The 16870-nt window shown below is 45.2% G+C and overlaps 1 protein-coding gene across 1 annotated transcript; it reads right to left on the minus strand.

Annotated features, from left to right (window-relative positions):
• Positions 1 to 1583: 1583 nt before the first annotated feature.
• LOC125519438 (late histone H2A.2.2-like) lies at positions 1584 to 2223 on the minus strand. The gene is made up of 2 exons (XM_048684247.1): positions 1981 to 2223; positions 1584 to 1811 (listed from the first exon to the last, which is right to left on the minus strand). The coding sequence occupies exons 1-2, from the start codon at positions 2221 to 2223 to the stop codon at positions 1584 to 1586; spliced, it is 471 nt and encodes a 156-aa protein (XP_048540204.1).
• Positions 2224 to 16870: the final 14647 nt, after the last annotated feature.

Genomic DNA, 16870 nt, shown 5'->3' on the forward strand with positions numbered 1-16870 from the left:
ACTGCCAACATAGATAGTAGTAGCAGTCAAGACAATAACTTTTTGGACAAAGAATACAGTGACTTCATGCAAGGTACTAACTTGATTCATGAGGACTGCTACCATATATATGCACACAAAGTTCTTCAAGATTTCTTTGGAAGGTTGAACATTTCCCTCGGGAAGCAAATATTGTGGCCCATGAGGATGCTAGCGAAACCAAATTTACTGCCCCTTGAACTTTGTTGGACAATGCACCTAAATAGCATGTATCTCTTTTAGCTAATGATGTAACAATCATTGAGTAATAAAAATATTTTTTCTATAAAAATAAACTTACCTTTTTTACTGGCATAGTGATTTTGGGAATTGATGGTTGAACTGAATAATTGCATTTTTCCTTTTGGTCATTCCTCCCTGTGTCGTTCGCCTAGCAAATATTTGTTTTACTTAATATTTTGTTGAAATTAGGAAAGAGATTCAATATTGGTGCGACAAGTCCCTGTACTGAAGAAAGAGGAGGAGTACGTCAGGGGAGGCATCGCTGGGAGGCTCTGGGCGGGGGCATGAGAGGTGTGAGACGAATGAGGAGGCGAACCAGAGAAGATGAGTAGATCGAGATGGATATGGGCAACGATGAACGGGAGGTTATAGCGAAAATGTTGTGTGTACGACAGAAACCTGTCCGAACTCCATACGGCGTACATCAGGACCGTGCATCAAGCGCAACTGATGGCCCACATGCATCGTCGTATGATTATCATACGCATAGTACAACCATTGTTATAGAGCCGTTAGCCAACGATGCTAATTTCCGGTGTGTGCGTCGACCTCCGTTGCCATGACTTAAATGAAGAGTGTGTGTATGCCTGTGTCACCCTCCATTTTCATATTTGAAGTCCACACAAGCTAGGTGGCCGAGGTGTAGAGAAAGTGACTTTTTTGTTAACCTTTTTTTGGCCAGAGTGGATGTTTGTGAAGACTCCTTTCCCCCGGTGACGGTGATGAGATGGTGGAATATATAGAAATTTGCTCAACTTCCATTATTATATCCTTAATATAATATAGTTGTCAGTTGCAAATGATGTTTGCGGGATCATATAATATAGAAATTTGCTCAACTTCCATTTTGCATGTGGTGATTCATAATTCCATATAAGCATCAGGGGTTGGCTCATGCAGAATATGACCATATTCATATATATATTTCATGTTTTCACTGTTCAGATAGGTGGATGGATAATGTCAATGTTTCTAAAAAAGACAGTGGACACCTACCTACCAAGTTTTTTTTATAAAATTAGCAACTTTATCATAGCGAAATGCGAATGAGTTGCGCTCGCCCAACGTCAATTTTTTTCTTCTGTTGCAACGCATGGGCGTATGTCCTAGTAATTACATAGGATACAAGATACAGGAGTACAGGATGAACAGAAACCATGAACCATTACATACTATATATACTACCGAGAATCAGAAGGACACTACCGACAGACAAGAGAAAGCATGCATGAACCATTTATTACATATAGATACAGGATGAAACTCGGCAACACGTACTACATGCATGCAGCGTACGTACTACTCCTCGGCGGCGGACTTGTTTAACTTGGAGTCTTGGAGGACTTGAACTTGCCGGCCTTGTGGGCGGTCTTGTTGTTCTTGGGGAGCAGCACGGGGTTGATGTAGGGTACGACGCCGGCCTGGGCGATGGTGACGCCGGCGAGCAGCCTGCTGAACTCGTTGTCGTTGCGGATGGCCAGAAGCAGGTGGCGAGGGGTGATGAGCTTCTTCTTGTTGTCCTTGGCCGCGTTGCCGGCCATCTCCAGGACCTGCATGCATGCATGCGATGCGATTCAAGAAAAGCCCGCCAGAAAGGAAAGGAAGCCGGCCGCTCAATTAAAGTCGTCATCCGTGGCGTGGAAGTGGAACACGAGGAGAAGAAGATCACTTGGTCGAGGAGGGAGGAAGGGAGGGGAAAGGAATCGGATCGGTTGTGACCTCGGCGACGAGGTACTCGAGGACGGCAGCGAGGAAGACGGGGGCCAGCGCCGCGACGCGACGCGCATAGCGGCCCTGCCTGAGGTACCGGCCGACGCGGCTGATCGGGAACTTGATCCCGGCCTTGAGGGGCCACGACGTGCCTATGTTCCACAGCGCGCATCGTATCCTCCTCTTTACTTCTTCTTCTTCTTCTTTTCTTCTCAGGTCGTCGGCCGGCGACGGGGAACCAACTGCAGCCATCGTCGTGTTATTTTGGCGCTGGATCGGAACTGCTTCGATTGGTGGATTGGATTTGGATGGGCGTCGAGGGCGCGGGTTTCCTTCCTTTATATGTGGGGCGCGATCCGTGGGAGGGTCAAATCCTCCAATCACAACTCTCGTGCGTGCGTGTGTCCAGTTACCATGCATGCACGATCTAGATCTCCGTTACGTGGATGCGCTAACTTCCTATTCTCTTTTCTCTTCTTCTTTTCCTGGATCGTTTTTGGCTGAGGGAGACGGAATTCGAAATTTGGGGAACCGGGGGAATGATGCATGGATAAACGAAATTCATTTACAGCTTTGTTTGGCACCTTCGATTCATTTCATTTGGTTGAAATCAAATGAAATGCAGTTTCTGCACAGCTCACTTGGCACCCAGGTTTTCATTTCATTCGGTGGAAATGTATGAAAACTCGCTCCTCGGAGGATTTCATTTGGTGGGATTTGGATTTCAAGTCCAATTTTCTTGTTTGGCCGTCAGGGGATCTTTTAAATAAATGCCATATGTTGTTTGGCTGCTATTTTGAATTGTAATCATAAACAATCAACATGCGCATCTCAATACTTATATTCAAAGCATTAACTATATAAAAATTGTAATCAACCCAAACATAATTGGGCATTTTTTTTCAACGATCATGATCAAAAGTTATCTAGACACACTACATGAAAACTCACACGTCGACGCGCTAAAAAAAAACTCACATGTCGCCGTGTGGCCCGACGTACACCCAGTGTAAAACGTGGTACTCGGTTTAGTTCTAGACGAGTACTGAGTGGTGGATGCTTGATAAAGAAAGGGTACTCAGCTTAACAGCTGATAGGCCGAGTATGTGAAAAAAGGTGCTCGTCTTAGAAAACACTAGTTGAGTGCCTGTGCGTTGCCACGGGACAATAAATTTGTACGCCCGTCACCATTGTTGTTGGTCGTCAACGCTGATCCAACCTTGCTAGTTGTCCCACTATTCTCCACAAATGCGCGATCAGCCTTTTGAGGATCTAGAACCTTCATTACCCGAAAAAAATCGAACCAGCATTCGTGGCCCTAACAACCCCTCCAGCTAAAAGCGTTCGTTCCATAAAATAATCACAGTGCACATACTTTTTCCTTCTCCATAAATCTCATCCATGATTCATGTTGCCTTTAGCTCTACAATTGTTGATGAGCCTCTGCATCATCCTACTCAAAAAGAAGGGTGCAATAGACTAAACCTCTTGGAAAGAGATGCAAGTAAAGTAGAACACATATTTTCCTAATGTGACATGCAGTAAAATGTTCAATATGTGGGAAAATCAAAACATGGGCTATAAAAATAACTCTATAATAGCCAAGTTAGATGATACTCCCGCCGTTCCATAATGTAGGATGTTTTTTGACACTAAAGCGTCTTACATTATGGGACGGAGGGAGTAGCTCAGAACTTCTTCAGTTAGCAGTTAGCACAATGAATCTGGATAAAATAGTGGGCTAGCTAGTCCTCTCTTCTGGTTGCCTAAAGATTGCACTATTGTCAAAGTTAAGCAGTGATTGCTTGTCACGGGAAAACAAATTTAGAAATAAAGACATTAGACAACCCGCGGTGGCGAAATTTCTCAGGTTTGGCGAGAGACGTGATTGGGAGCGATGTGGGGGAGAATGGGGCGTGGGGGGCTGTTCGCGACTTCGTGGGTCTTGGGAATTTCTTTCCGAACGTGGTTGGGGCCTGGAGGATCGGTGGGCTAGGTTGGAGGGAGGGTTGCTCGTTGCATGCGTGGGCTCGTACGAGGGGGTGGGAGAGGAGATTGAACGAGGGGCCGCCTGATGGCTGTCGTACGAGGCGGGGGGATCGAACGAGGAGAGATGGAACCATCACGACGTTCGATCCCCCTTTAATAGTAGAGATTCTCGGCATATTGAACGAAAAGCTCTCAGCTTACAATGAAGAGTCTTTAAAAAATATAACAGATGTCTGCTAAACTAAACGACGACTTTGAGAATCTGCAAGTAGTACCCTGAATCCAGTGTTGATTTTTTTTATCCAAATCTGAATAAGAAGGACAAGATGAGAATGAACCCTTTTCTTGTATAACAGCTGGTTCGTGCGCCAGCTAGGCGCCGTCGACTGCGTGGTGTGGATCTCCCTTGCTCGTATCTTCCTTCTCAGTTCAGTGCAGCGAGCAATCGATTTGTTGATATCATTCCTTCATGTGGAGCTAGTTCCATGTTGATATTTAGTGCTTTGGAGTTGAAATGCAGCATGAAGCTTAGCTTAGTGTGTTCCACAAGAATTCTAGTCTTGCACCGTATTTGTTTCTTTGTGGATACGTGGTAACTGACGGCACCCCAACCTTGTTCTGTGAAGTACAGAAGAAAAATGATGCATCTGGTCGATCGCATACCACTAATAATCAAGTAGTTGCTTTCAGTTATTTCAGTTATTCATGTATGTGCATTCTAATGGCTCCCTTGCTATTGTTTGGTTTCTTTACTAGCTACTAGGAGTTGCGGGATCTTTTCATTTTGGTGGACATTGAATTCCCATGCTATTCTTTTAAGACAGATCCAGATTGATCCTTTGTTGTTTGCGTAAGAGAGGCTCAGCATAGTTATCAAATGATGGTTGTGTTAGGGCATGTACATTAGTGTAGACACCTGCTGTCTATAACAACGCTCCATGTCAGCTCTAGACAGCACTAAAAATTTCCTCTACAATGGACCAACTCTTTTGCTGTCTGTTAGGAGGAAAGGTTTCCTCTTTTTGAGAATGTTAGGAGGAAAAGATTGGACTTGTGGAGCAGGAGATTCAGCGGTTCGGCTGGGTCGTGGGCACAAACAGAAAATTACCGACGGTGCGCACGTATAACGGCAAAAGTCTATCGATAACGATCGATATTTTTGGGATACCGACCGTCTGCAAAACTACAGACACCCTCCTTCTCTTACCTCATTCTCTCTCCTCCACCTAGATAAATTTATGACGTGGTAGTTGTTATAGACAGCTGAGTAGACTTCACTGTACATGCCCTTAAACAGACTTAGTTTGTGCTAGGGGTTTATGTAATGATATTTCTTACTTGGTGATTAAGGTTGTAAGGCGAACTGCTTTGGGGACTTGCGCATCTTCTCATTAATTAGTAATTACTAGGACTAGCAAATATGCCCACGGAGAAAGAATTTATCTCGCCTCTTGCACAATAAGCATAACTCAAAACTCTCAACAGGTCCATGTCATATATTTCAACACGTCACCCCACCTTTAGTGCCTATCCTCCTTGCCACCCTCACCGACGATGATAGCGGTGTTTTCCTGAGCACAACGCATCCGAACATGGTTAATCCCACGTCAATGAGCTCGCCACTGCATGTCACACCCTTCATTTTTTTTGCGAGGGCGCCTACGCAAGGGAATATTTCAAAATCAAAACTTTAGAACACTAATATGATTGAAATGGATATGATGGCCGACATCCGAGATTCACGTTGTGCATCAGATCCATACACCTTCCCGCATATTCCTAACCATTTATGCATAGGATTGGTCGGATCTAGGAACTGGGCCGCGAAACATCGTCGGGGATGGAAGGCACCGTGGGGAGCGCTGGTGCTGGAGTACATGCCCGGCGGCAGCCTGGCTGACCAGCTCCACTGCACCACGCAACCGTTCACCTGGCGCCACCGCATGCGCGTCCTCAACGACGTGGCCATTGCGCTGGAGCACCCCCACGACGACATCTCCATGGTGCACAGTGGCGTCTCATCCTCCAACATGCTTGTGGATGGCGACGGTCGCGTGCAGCTCTGCGAACCGGGGTCGGCTTGCGAGGGCACCTTCTCGGCCACCGCCGTGGGCTATATGGGCCCCTTCTTCCTCTGCATGGGCATCGTGTCCAAGAAGTCTGATGTGTATGGCTTCGCGTGCTGCTGCTCGAGGCCATCACTGGCTAGCCGGATGCCTGCCGGAGCGGAAGGCCTGGACGGCAACGACCAGTACCTAGCGGCGAAGGTGCTGCCGCACGTGACCATGGACGGTGTGGCGGGGCTCGTGGATGGCAGGCTAGGCGACGACCACACCGCCGTGGAGGAAGCCGATGGCGCGTAGATTGCCGTCGTTCGCGTTGCGACACAGCTGAGGCGCCGGTCGCCGGTGCGGGCGACCATCGTGCAAAAGGTGGCGAGGTCCATCACGTGGACGGAAGAAAGCCATATGATGGCGCCGGTGTCGGCGCGGCCGCGTACCGTCCCACTTTAGTGCCACTGCGTCGAAACCGCCTTCCGCTATGGCTTATTACCAAGATATTGTTTTGATTTGGAAGAGGTATTTAAAACATGTGGATATATTGCATACGAACTCCTACAGACGATGGGATGCGCTTGTCTGAAACCAAATGATGAATAGAAGAAATATAGATTTTTTTCTCGAAAACTAACACATAAATAAAAGACCATGCATGGCTGCGTTCCGTGAAAGCCCATCAACGCACAACTACATCACCCAAGCCAACTTAGCATGTGTGCCAGCGAACCCATCGTGTAGGAAACTTTAGCGTAGAAAATCAATTGGTCCCTATTTTGGTCTGAACAGTTATCGTAGATCCATTAAATCTCAACCATCAATATTTACGATTTACATAAAATCAACAGATATAAAAACATGACTTATGGAGAACCAGAAAAGGCTCCGTTCTTTAATATTAGGTATAGAAGCACGACTGAATCAGTAGACACGAACATGTTGAATAACTAAGCTTTTGAAATTCTTTCATAGTTAAAACTGCAGCAATATTGGAACTTTGACTTGACTAGATTAACCGTGGAGGAAAAACAAATCACCCAGAGAAAACAGATCCCCTAGGTCGCTCCCACATGCGGCTGGGCGAAACCCTAGCCGCCGCCCGCACCTCTTCCCTGCCACCTACTCCCCTCGCCGTCGCCGGAGGGATCTGTCGGGCGAAGCCTAGCTGGCGTTGGCGTCGGCGGCACCCCTTATCCCTCCTCCCCTAGTGGCTACAGCACGGGACATGGCGAGCGGGCTGGGAGCATGGCCCTCCCGCAGAGTGTTGCGGCGGTGTCGGCCGGGCCTTGGGTGCGACGGTGCGTGGACACGGCGGCGGCTGCGTGGTGAAGGTGGCGGGGCGGGCTGGCGCTGCATGATGGCAGGGTAGCTGGTGCCGGTTCCGTCGGATCTAGCGCTAGGAGTCGCGGGCTGTGGGCAGCGAGGGCCGGTGTCCTCCATCGTGGCATCGATTACATCAGCATGTTGGAGGCAACCGTGTGGTGGCGGTCCTTGTGCTCTTGTTGCATCACGGCAACGATCCTCCTCGATCTGGCCTTCGACGTGTTCCGAAACTATTGCCGGACATCTTGCCCAAGAATATCTGGATCCGATAGTATCCGGTCGTGCGCGTCCATATCAGCCTACATGGCTCCAGGAGGGTGTGGCGCGAAGTTCTGTTTTTTGTTGACACCATGGGACATGTCGGCATCTCTATTTCCATGGCACAGGCAATGGCGGAGAATGTCTTGAAGACTAAGATTGGAGGATCAGTAAGGCGGAGGGGGCCTTCAAGGAGATGGAATCAGCCGGGTGTTTGATATATTTCGTTAGTACCAGTGTCAATTGGGGGTGCTCCTCGGGTGCCAAGTCATGGCTTTCAGGATGAAAATCTAAGGTTTGTCCTTCATTGGTTGTGCATGGCAATTGCCTTATTAAAGGTATTGTTTTGAGAGTTTGGTCTTTCTCTAGGGTGAAAACCTATGATCTTGGATCGGGAGACGGGGCGCTTGTTCAATGTCTCCTTCTTGAAGGCATCACTTTTAGAGGTCTCTTATGTTTTCCGGGTGCTGTCTTTGGTGGTGGTTGGGTACTGATGCTGAGGGGAGTTGGTCACTTTGGCGAGGCCATTTTTTTCCTTTCTTTTTTCTTTTCTTTTCAGGATGTGTGCATCCTGGATGTTTTTGTGACTTCTTGTTGGTGGAGAAGCTGGGTGTAATGGTATCTCTGTGATATTAATATATTCCTCTTTTCAAAATACTGCATTAATATATGTTATTTTTATGCAGTGTGCAATGGATTTTGAATCCACCCAAATACTATGGCAGTTTCCAAGAGAAATTACACAATACTTAGTTGGTGTAAATGAATTTCTCGAGTTTGCATATAAAAATATACCAGCAGAAACAATGATCCTATGTCCATGTCCGATGTCACACTTCACTACTATCAAGGGATGATGTCTGTGGCCATTTGATGCGGAATGATATGCTTCAAAGCTATGATAAATGGGTTTTTTCACAGTGAGTCTTCATCCGAACACAATGATGATCAACAACCACAAACCGAAACTAACGGAAAATCTAATATGCATGAAATGATTTTGGATTCAATTAGGAAAATATATGATGGTGAATCCCTATGAGTGATAGTACATATTTTTCAAATTCAGTTCCATATGGAGCAACTAAAGAAGCAGAAGCACTGTACAAATTAATTCAAGATACAGAGAAGCCTTTGTGGGGAGGATGTGAATCGTCTCAGTTATCCTTGCGCTTTTGTTCAACACATAATCCATAAACAAATGGTCAGATAATTCACTCAGAGATCTACTTAATATTCTGCACATAGCTATTCCAAAAGGTAAAGATCTGCGCCAAAAAATTTACGAGACCAAGAAGATCATATTGAAGTTTGGATTAGGCTATCAGAAAATTCAAGCCTGCCCAAATAACTGTGAGTTGTTCTGGAAAGAGATAGAAAATGATGATTTTTGCTACAAATGCAAGGCTTCTGGGTGGAAAGATAAAATGCCCGAAACCAAATTAAGTAAAGAGGAAACAAAGAGAGCTACGCAAATGAAAGTTCTGAGATACTTTCCAATCAAAGATTGGCTAAAAAGGATATCCATGTGAAAAGAAACAACAACTCTAGCTCGATGGCACGATGAAGGGCGCACCATGCAACATGGAGTTCTATGGCATCCAGCAGATTCCGAGACATGGAATAAATTTGATGAGAAATATGAATTTGCAGATGATTGTCGTAATTTTAGGTTTGTCCTAGCAAATGATGGATTTAACCACTACTACAGTAATGCCTAACAGTGGTGGACGCAAAGAGCCCAGCAGTGGCGGGCCAGGCTCTCAGGGGCGCCCACCACTAACATCCTGCCATTGCTCATATCGCATTAGTGGCGGGCGCTCTGTAATGGCGGACTTGTTTAGACGCCCGCCAATAGGATATATTGTTAGTGTGGGGTCCCCGCCACAACTATCGGTCCGGCCAGGAAAGCTTCCAGTGCAAAACCAGGCATTAAAGATTAATTACCATATTTCGATCATATGCATTACAGTAGATGTGTCAAAGTTTAGAAGCAACACATTTTACCATAACAATAATCCAAATAGATGTACGCATAAGAGTACAATGAACATAACATCATAAGTAAGTACACATAGCCTTCTCAGCGAATGCTCCGAAATGTTGCATGTTACGTACATATACGACCTCATGATAAAAACAACACCATAATGACAATGAACTCGATAAAGGTTATCAAAGTCTTTACTCGTCCACAGTCTTGCATATTACATAGTTGATTTTCTCTATGTGGACGAAGTTGGAGTAACGATACTCTGCTTCTTTTTTAGTTTTATATCCTTTGTAGCAGTTGTTCTCTTAACAGACCACTTGCTCATTGCGTTTCTCCCATGAATCATAGACTCCCGAATTCTTCCCATAGTACACCACATAACCCTCCATCTGCTAAGACAAATAAACAAGCTAACAAGTTAATTTCATAGTTACCCAATTACTGATACGTCCATTTTGCATCATGCTTTTTACTATAATTTATATTGTTTTAAAATAATATTTCACTCTATGATGCAATTATAATGCCTTTTCTCTCTTATTATACAAGATATACATGCAGTGGGAAATTGCCGGCAGCTAGAATTCTGGATCTGAAAAGAGCTACAGCAGAGATAGTTATTCTCGAAGATCCAAATGGCCTAAAAGTTTAGGGAGATTTATTTTGGAATAAATATAAAATACAGGAAGAAGAATTATCAAGAGAGGCTGATATGTCTCCGTCGTATCTATAATCTTTGATTGTTTCATGGCAATATTTTACTACATCCACATACTTTTTGGTGAAAATTTATATGATTTATAGGACTAACATATTAACCTAGTACCCAGTGAATGTTCCTATTTTTTGCATGTTTTCTATTTCGCAGAAAAATCCATATCAAATGAAGTCGAAACATGATAACATTTTACTGAGATTTTTTATGTAATATATATGATTTTCTAGCGCAAGAATCAACAAAAGAGGGGACCCATAGGCTCCACAAGGCAAGGGGCGCGCCAACCCCCCAGGTCATGGCAAGCCTCCTTGCGGGTATCCCCTAAGTCGATTGAAGCTCTCCATCGGGCTCAAGGATGTTGGGGAACGCTGTATTTTAAAAAAATTACCTACGATCACGCAAGATCTATCTAGGAGATGCATAGCAACAAGAGGGGAGAGTGTGTCTACGTACCCTCGTAGACCGAAAGCGGAAGCGTTTAGTAACACGGTTGATCTAGTCGAACGTCTTCGTGATCCAACCGATCCAAGTACCGAACGTTCGACACCTCCGCGATCAGCACACGTTCATCTCGATGACATCCCTCGAACTCTTGATCCAGTTGAGGCCGAAGGAGAGTTCCGTCAGCACGACAGCATGGTGACGGTGATGATGAAGTTACCGACATAGGGCTTCGCCTAAGCACTACAACGATATGACCGAGGTGTGTAACTGTGGAGGGGGCACCGCACACGGCTAAAAGATCAACCTGTGTGCCTTTGGGGTGCCCCCTTCCCACGTATATAAAGGAGGGGGGAGGAGGAGGCCAGCCAAGGTGTGGTGCGCCAAGGGGGGGAGTTCTACTTGGACTCCCGGTCCAAGTAGGATTCGCCCCCCCTTTCCTATTCCAAGAAGGAGAAGGGGGAAAGAGAGGGAGGATAAGAAGGAAAGTGGGGCTTGGGGGCGCGCGCCTCCACCTGGTCGCCACCTCCTCTCGCCCACTAGGGCCCATGAAGGCCCATTAATCCCCCGGGGGGTTCCGGTAACCCCTCGGTACTCCTAAAAATGCCCGAACCTATCCGAAACCATTCCGGTGTCCAAACATAACCTTCCAATATGTCAATCTTTATGTATCGACTATTTTGAGACTCTCGTCATGTCTGTGATCTCATTCAGGACTCCGAACAAAATTCGGTTCATCAAAACACATAACTCATAATACAAACCGTCATCGAATGTTAAGCGTGTGGACCCTATGGGTTCGAGAACTATGTAGACATGACCGAGACACATCTCCGGTCAATAACCAATAGCGGAACCTGGATGCTCATATTGTCTCCTACATATTCTACGAAGATCTTTATCGGTCAAACCGCATAACAACATATGTTGTTCCCTTTGTCATCGGTATGTTACTTGCCCAAGATTTGATCGTCGGTATCATCATACCTAGTTCAATATCGTTACCGGCAAGTCTCTTTACTCGTTCTGTAATGCATCATCCCATAACTAACTCATTAGTCACATTGCTTGCAAGGCTTATAGTGACGCGCATTACCGAGAGGGCCTAGAGATACCTCTCCGATACACGGAGTGACAAATCCTAATCTTGATCTATGCCAACCCAACAAACACCTTCGAAGACACCTGTAGAGCATATTTATAATTATCTAGTTATGTTGTGACATTTGATAGCACATAAGGTGTTCCTCCGGTATTCGGGAGTTGCATAATCTCATAGTCAGAGGAATATGTATAAGTCATGAAGAAAGCAATAGCAATAAAACTAAACGATCATAATGCTATGCTAATGGATGGGTCTTTTCCATGACATCATTCTCCTAATGATGTGATCCCGTTCATCAAATGACAACACATGTCTATGGTTAGGAAACTTAACCATCCTTGATTAAAGACCTAGTCAAGTAGAGGCATAGTAGGGACACTCTGTTTTGTCTATGTATTCACACATGTACTAAGTTTCCGGTTAATAAAATTCTAGCATGAATAATAAACGTTTACCATGATATAAGGAAATATAAATAACAACTTTATTATTTCCTCTAGGGCATATTTCCTTCAGTCTCCCTCTTGTACTAGAGTCAATAATCTAGTTCACATCGCCATGTGATTTAACACCAATTGTTCACATCACTATGTGACCAACACCCAAAGGTTTACTAGAGTCAACAATCTAGTTCACATCATCATGTGATTAACACTCAAAGAGTACTAAGATGTGATCATGTTTTGCTTGTGAATGAAGTTTAGTCAACGGGTCTGCCACATTCAGATCCGTATGTATATTGCAAATTTTTATGTCTACAGTGCTCTGCATGGAGCTACTTTAGCTAATTGCTTCCACTTTTAATATGTATCCAGATTGAGACTCATAGTCACCGAGATCAGTGTTAAAGCTTGCATGGACGTATCTCATTATGATGAAATCTTTATCACCTTCATAACAGAGAAACATATCCTTATTCCTGGATCACTATTGTACCCTCTTGCCAAAATCATGGTGACATACACAATAGGTCTGGTACACAGCATAGCCTACTTTATAGAACCTATGACTGAGGCATAGGGAATGACTTTTCATTCTCTTTCTATTTTCTGCCGTGGTCGGGTTTTGAGTCTTTACTCAACTTCACACCTTGCAACATAGGCAAGAACTCCTTCTTTGACTTTTGCATTTTGAACTACTTCAAAATCTTGTCAAGGTATGTACTCATTGAAAAAACTTATCAAGCATCTTGATCTATCTCTATAGATCTTGTTGCTCAATATGTAAGCAACTTCACCGAGTTCTTTCTTTGAAAAACTCCTTTCAAACACTCCTTTATGCTTTCCAGAAAATTCTACATCATTTCCGATCAACAATACATCATTTACATATACTTATCAGAAAGGCTGTAGTGCTCCCACACATTTTCTTGTAAATACAAACTTCTGCAAAAGTCTGTATAAAACTATATGCTTTGATCAACTCATCAAAGTGTATATTCCAACTCCGAGATGCTTGCACCAGTCAATAGATGGATCACTGGAGCTTGCACACTTTGTGAGCACCTTTAGGACCGACAAAACCTTCTGGTTGCATCATATACAACTCTTCTTTAATAAATCCATTAAGAAAAGCAGTTTTGACATCCATTTTCCAAATTTCATAAGATGCGGCAATTGCTAACATGATTTGGACAGACTTTAAGCATCGATGCTAGTGAGAAAATCTCATCGTAGTCAACACCTTGAACTTGTCAAAAACCCTTTTCGAAAAGTCGAGCTTTGTAGATAGTAACACTACTATCAGCGTCCGTCTTCCTCTTGAAGATCCATTTATTCTCAATGGCTTGCCGATCATCGGGCAAGTCCACCAAAGTCCGCACTTTGTTCTCATACATGGATTCTATCACTGGTAGAAAAACGGCCTATAGTCCCGGTTCGTAAGGGCCTTTAGTCCCGGTTCAGGAACCGGGACTAAAGTGTCGGTACTAATACCTCCACCCTTTAGTCCCGGTTCAATCCAGAACCGGGACTAAAGGCCCTCCATGTGGGCAGTGCGCAGAGCCCAGTCAGGAGACCCTTTGGTCCCGGTTGGTGCCACCAACCGGGACCAAAGGGTCTCCTGACTGGGCTCTGGGCACTGCCCACGTGGAGACCCTTTGGTCCCGGTTGGTGGCACCAACCGGGACCAATAGGCATCCACGCGTCAGCACTTCTGTGGCTGGGGTTTTTGTTTTTTTTTGAAAGGGGGGGGGTTGGGGGTTTTAGGGGGTTAATTTAGGTGTTTCATATATTGTGTTAGCTAGTTATAATTAATAGAGAGAAGTGTCCTCTGTTATGTCTGTGCTTGGTCGACGCTACGTACTATACATACGTATATAGAGAGGACTAGACACGCTAGCTAGCTAGTAAGCAAACGAAGGAAACAGAAGATCGTCATGAACATATATGCATATATACAGAGAGAAGTGATATCGACCACTTCTCCTTCTCCGAGAGATTGGTCGAATAACAAGTTCTCGTATATCTATCTGACACTACCGGCTACATATATACAGTAATTATCTCTTACAAATATAATCATACGGACTCAGGGTTAACATAGAATTCTCCGTCTTTAGGGATCACGTGGTCAAGAAAGAATGCCGCCAATTCCTCTTGAATTCCTCGCATGCGAGCTGGTGCTAGGAGTTCATCCCGCTTCCGAAACATCTAATTTAAAGAAGGGGGTCAATACATATATATATGAATGAATGAAACTCAACACAAATGATGGTAATAAAATAAAATTGTGAATGTTGTTATTTACGTACTTCATATTGTTCGTCAGTGTAGCCCCGCTCACAGGTCGTGTGGCGGATGGACTCGCAAACATAGTAACCACAGAAATCATTCCCTTGTTGCTGCCACAACCACTTTACAAGAAATAGAGGTTAATCAAACTGATAAGCAAGAATGCCAAATGGTATTGATGAAACTAGCGCTTGAATGACTAGTAGATGCGCTTAAAATGCTACTATAGCTAGTACTTACTTTAGGGTGTCTAAATTGCAGCTCCTTCGGCAGTCCCGGAGCTTTTCTGGTGAATTTTCTCCAAACCCTGCCGGACAAAGAAAACAATTACTTGATATATCAGGAAATGAACAAAGTTGCTGATATGGTGGATAATGATCGATTTAACTTACTTCTCGAGTATTTGAGTCATGTCTGCATAGTCCTTGGGATCTTTTCGTCTTGAGTCTAAGACGGTTACTAGTCCCTGCTCTAGCTTAATATGTAGGAGAATATAGTGGAAACTGCACACGCATGCATAACTCATCAATTACATTACTATAACCTTGACTAATATATAAGGGAAACCGAATACGCACAAGACAGTAACACTCACTTGAAGTTGTAAGGAAAGAGTATTATATCTTTGTTTTGATTTATTATCAACGATTCTAGCATGCTGGCCTCGGTTTCTGCGGCATGAAATTTAACCTGAGTTGCATCTATGAGATTTGTGTTAATGAACCCAATATCACCGACTTGTCTTTTCTTCAATTCGACGATCTTCAATCGGCATAATATAGTGAGGATGATTATAAATACATGCAATGAAAGAGCTAAGCTATATAGAGAAACTTAATGACAGAAGTAGTACTACTTACAGACAGTAGCAGGTGACAGTTGCTTTATCGAGGGCCAATTGATTGAAGAACTAATAGAACTCCTCAAATGGAACAGGCAACAGATCAATTCCAACGAGGTCATGCTCCGGTTTAACTCTCGCATACAAAGTACTCCTCCCCTCAGAGTCTCTGCAGATTTTCAAGTACCAATCATGCAATCTTCGCATCATCGTTGATAGAGATCTTTCATCTTTGACGAGAGGCTTCCCGTACTCGTATCTTTGTATCTGCACGTCCATGGGGTCATAATGTACTTCGTCAGGCAGGTAATCTGCAGGATTGCTATAACCGGGCACCATCCTCGGATCATTATCGACGTTGTGGCTAGGCACCTTGAGCGGGGGGCACGATTGCTTCGCTTGTTCGCCGAGTTGGGCAATTTGTTTCCCAGCTCGTCGTTGTTTCAGCCTTTGATCACTGACAGTACTTCCCGACCGCTCCGCTTCGGCAAATTCCTTTCCAATAATGCGGTCATAGTTTCCTTTCGGCGAATCAGACTTCGGTGTTTTTGTCAGGGCAGCCAGAGTGCGCTTCACTTTCACCCGATCTACCTTCTCCTCCGGAGGTGGATGTTTCTTTGCTTTCACCCCTTCAAAGAATTTCTTCACTTCTTCTCGCGCGATCTCGGCGTTCTCCTCCTGGGTCCTCTCGTATGGTAACTTCTCTGGAGTCTTCAAAGAAGGACCGAATCTGTATGTCCTCCCGCCTCTGGTTGTACTGCTAGACGCCGACCGAGCAGACGTAGCGGTTGTCTTCTTTACTTGCTTAAGCGGCGGAGGAGAAGGACTACGACGCGCCGGAGCAGCTGGAGCGGCGGCAGGTCTCTTCCGCCCTTGCTGACGAGGCGGAGAAGGAGGAGGCGGGTTGCTCGGGCACGTCGGCGCAGGCGGAGAAGGAGGTGGAGTGCCGCCGCGCGCCGGAGAAGGAGCCGGCCGAGGGCCCTGATCGTCACTCGCCGGAGGAGGAGGAGGCGGTGGAGGCGGAGTGCCCTGACTCGCTGGAGGAGGAGGAGGAGGCGGTGGCGTCCAGTTCGGAAGGTTGATGAGGTCCTTCCGCCATAGGCATGGAGTCTTCAGAGCAGACCCCAGCCGAGTCTCCCCTTCACCGGTAGGGTGGTCAAGCTGGAGGTCCTCAAATCCCTCCGTTATCTCATCCACCATCACCCTAGCATATCCTTCTGGAATCGGCCGGCAGTGAAAAGTTGCGCCGGGTTCAGTAGGATAAACAGAGCCAACAGCTGCCTTGACCTTCAAATTCATCCATTGCGTCATAAGGTGGCAATTTTGAGACTCCGTGATAGCATCCACGGGATAGCTGGCAGGAGCCGTCAAGGCATGCTCTAGCTGAAGCAGCTCGGTGGAAGCCACGCTGCTTCTGCGCTGAGATGGCGGGGTAGCTTCGG

Source organism: Triticum urartu, chromosome 7 (genome assembly GCF_003073215.2).
Source record: "Triticum urartu cultivar G1812 chromosome 7, Tu2.1, whole genome shotgun sequence".
NCBI lineage: Eukaryota > Viridiplantae > Streptophyta > Magnoliopsida > Poales > Poaceae > Triticum > Triticum urartu.

Coding starts and splice junctions, on each gene's coding strand:
- LOC125519438 (XM_048684247.1), bottom strand. CDS start 2,223: ATGGCTGCAGTTGGTTCCCCGTCGCCGGCCGACGACCTGAGAAGAAAA. Junction 1,812..1,980: donor TCGAGTACCTCGTCGCCGAG/GTCACAACCGAT, acceptor GCATGCATGCAG/GTCCTGGAGATGGCCGGCAA.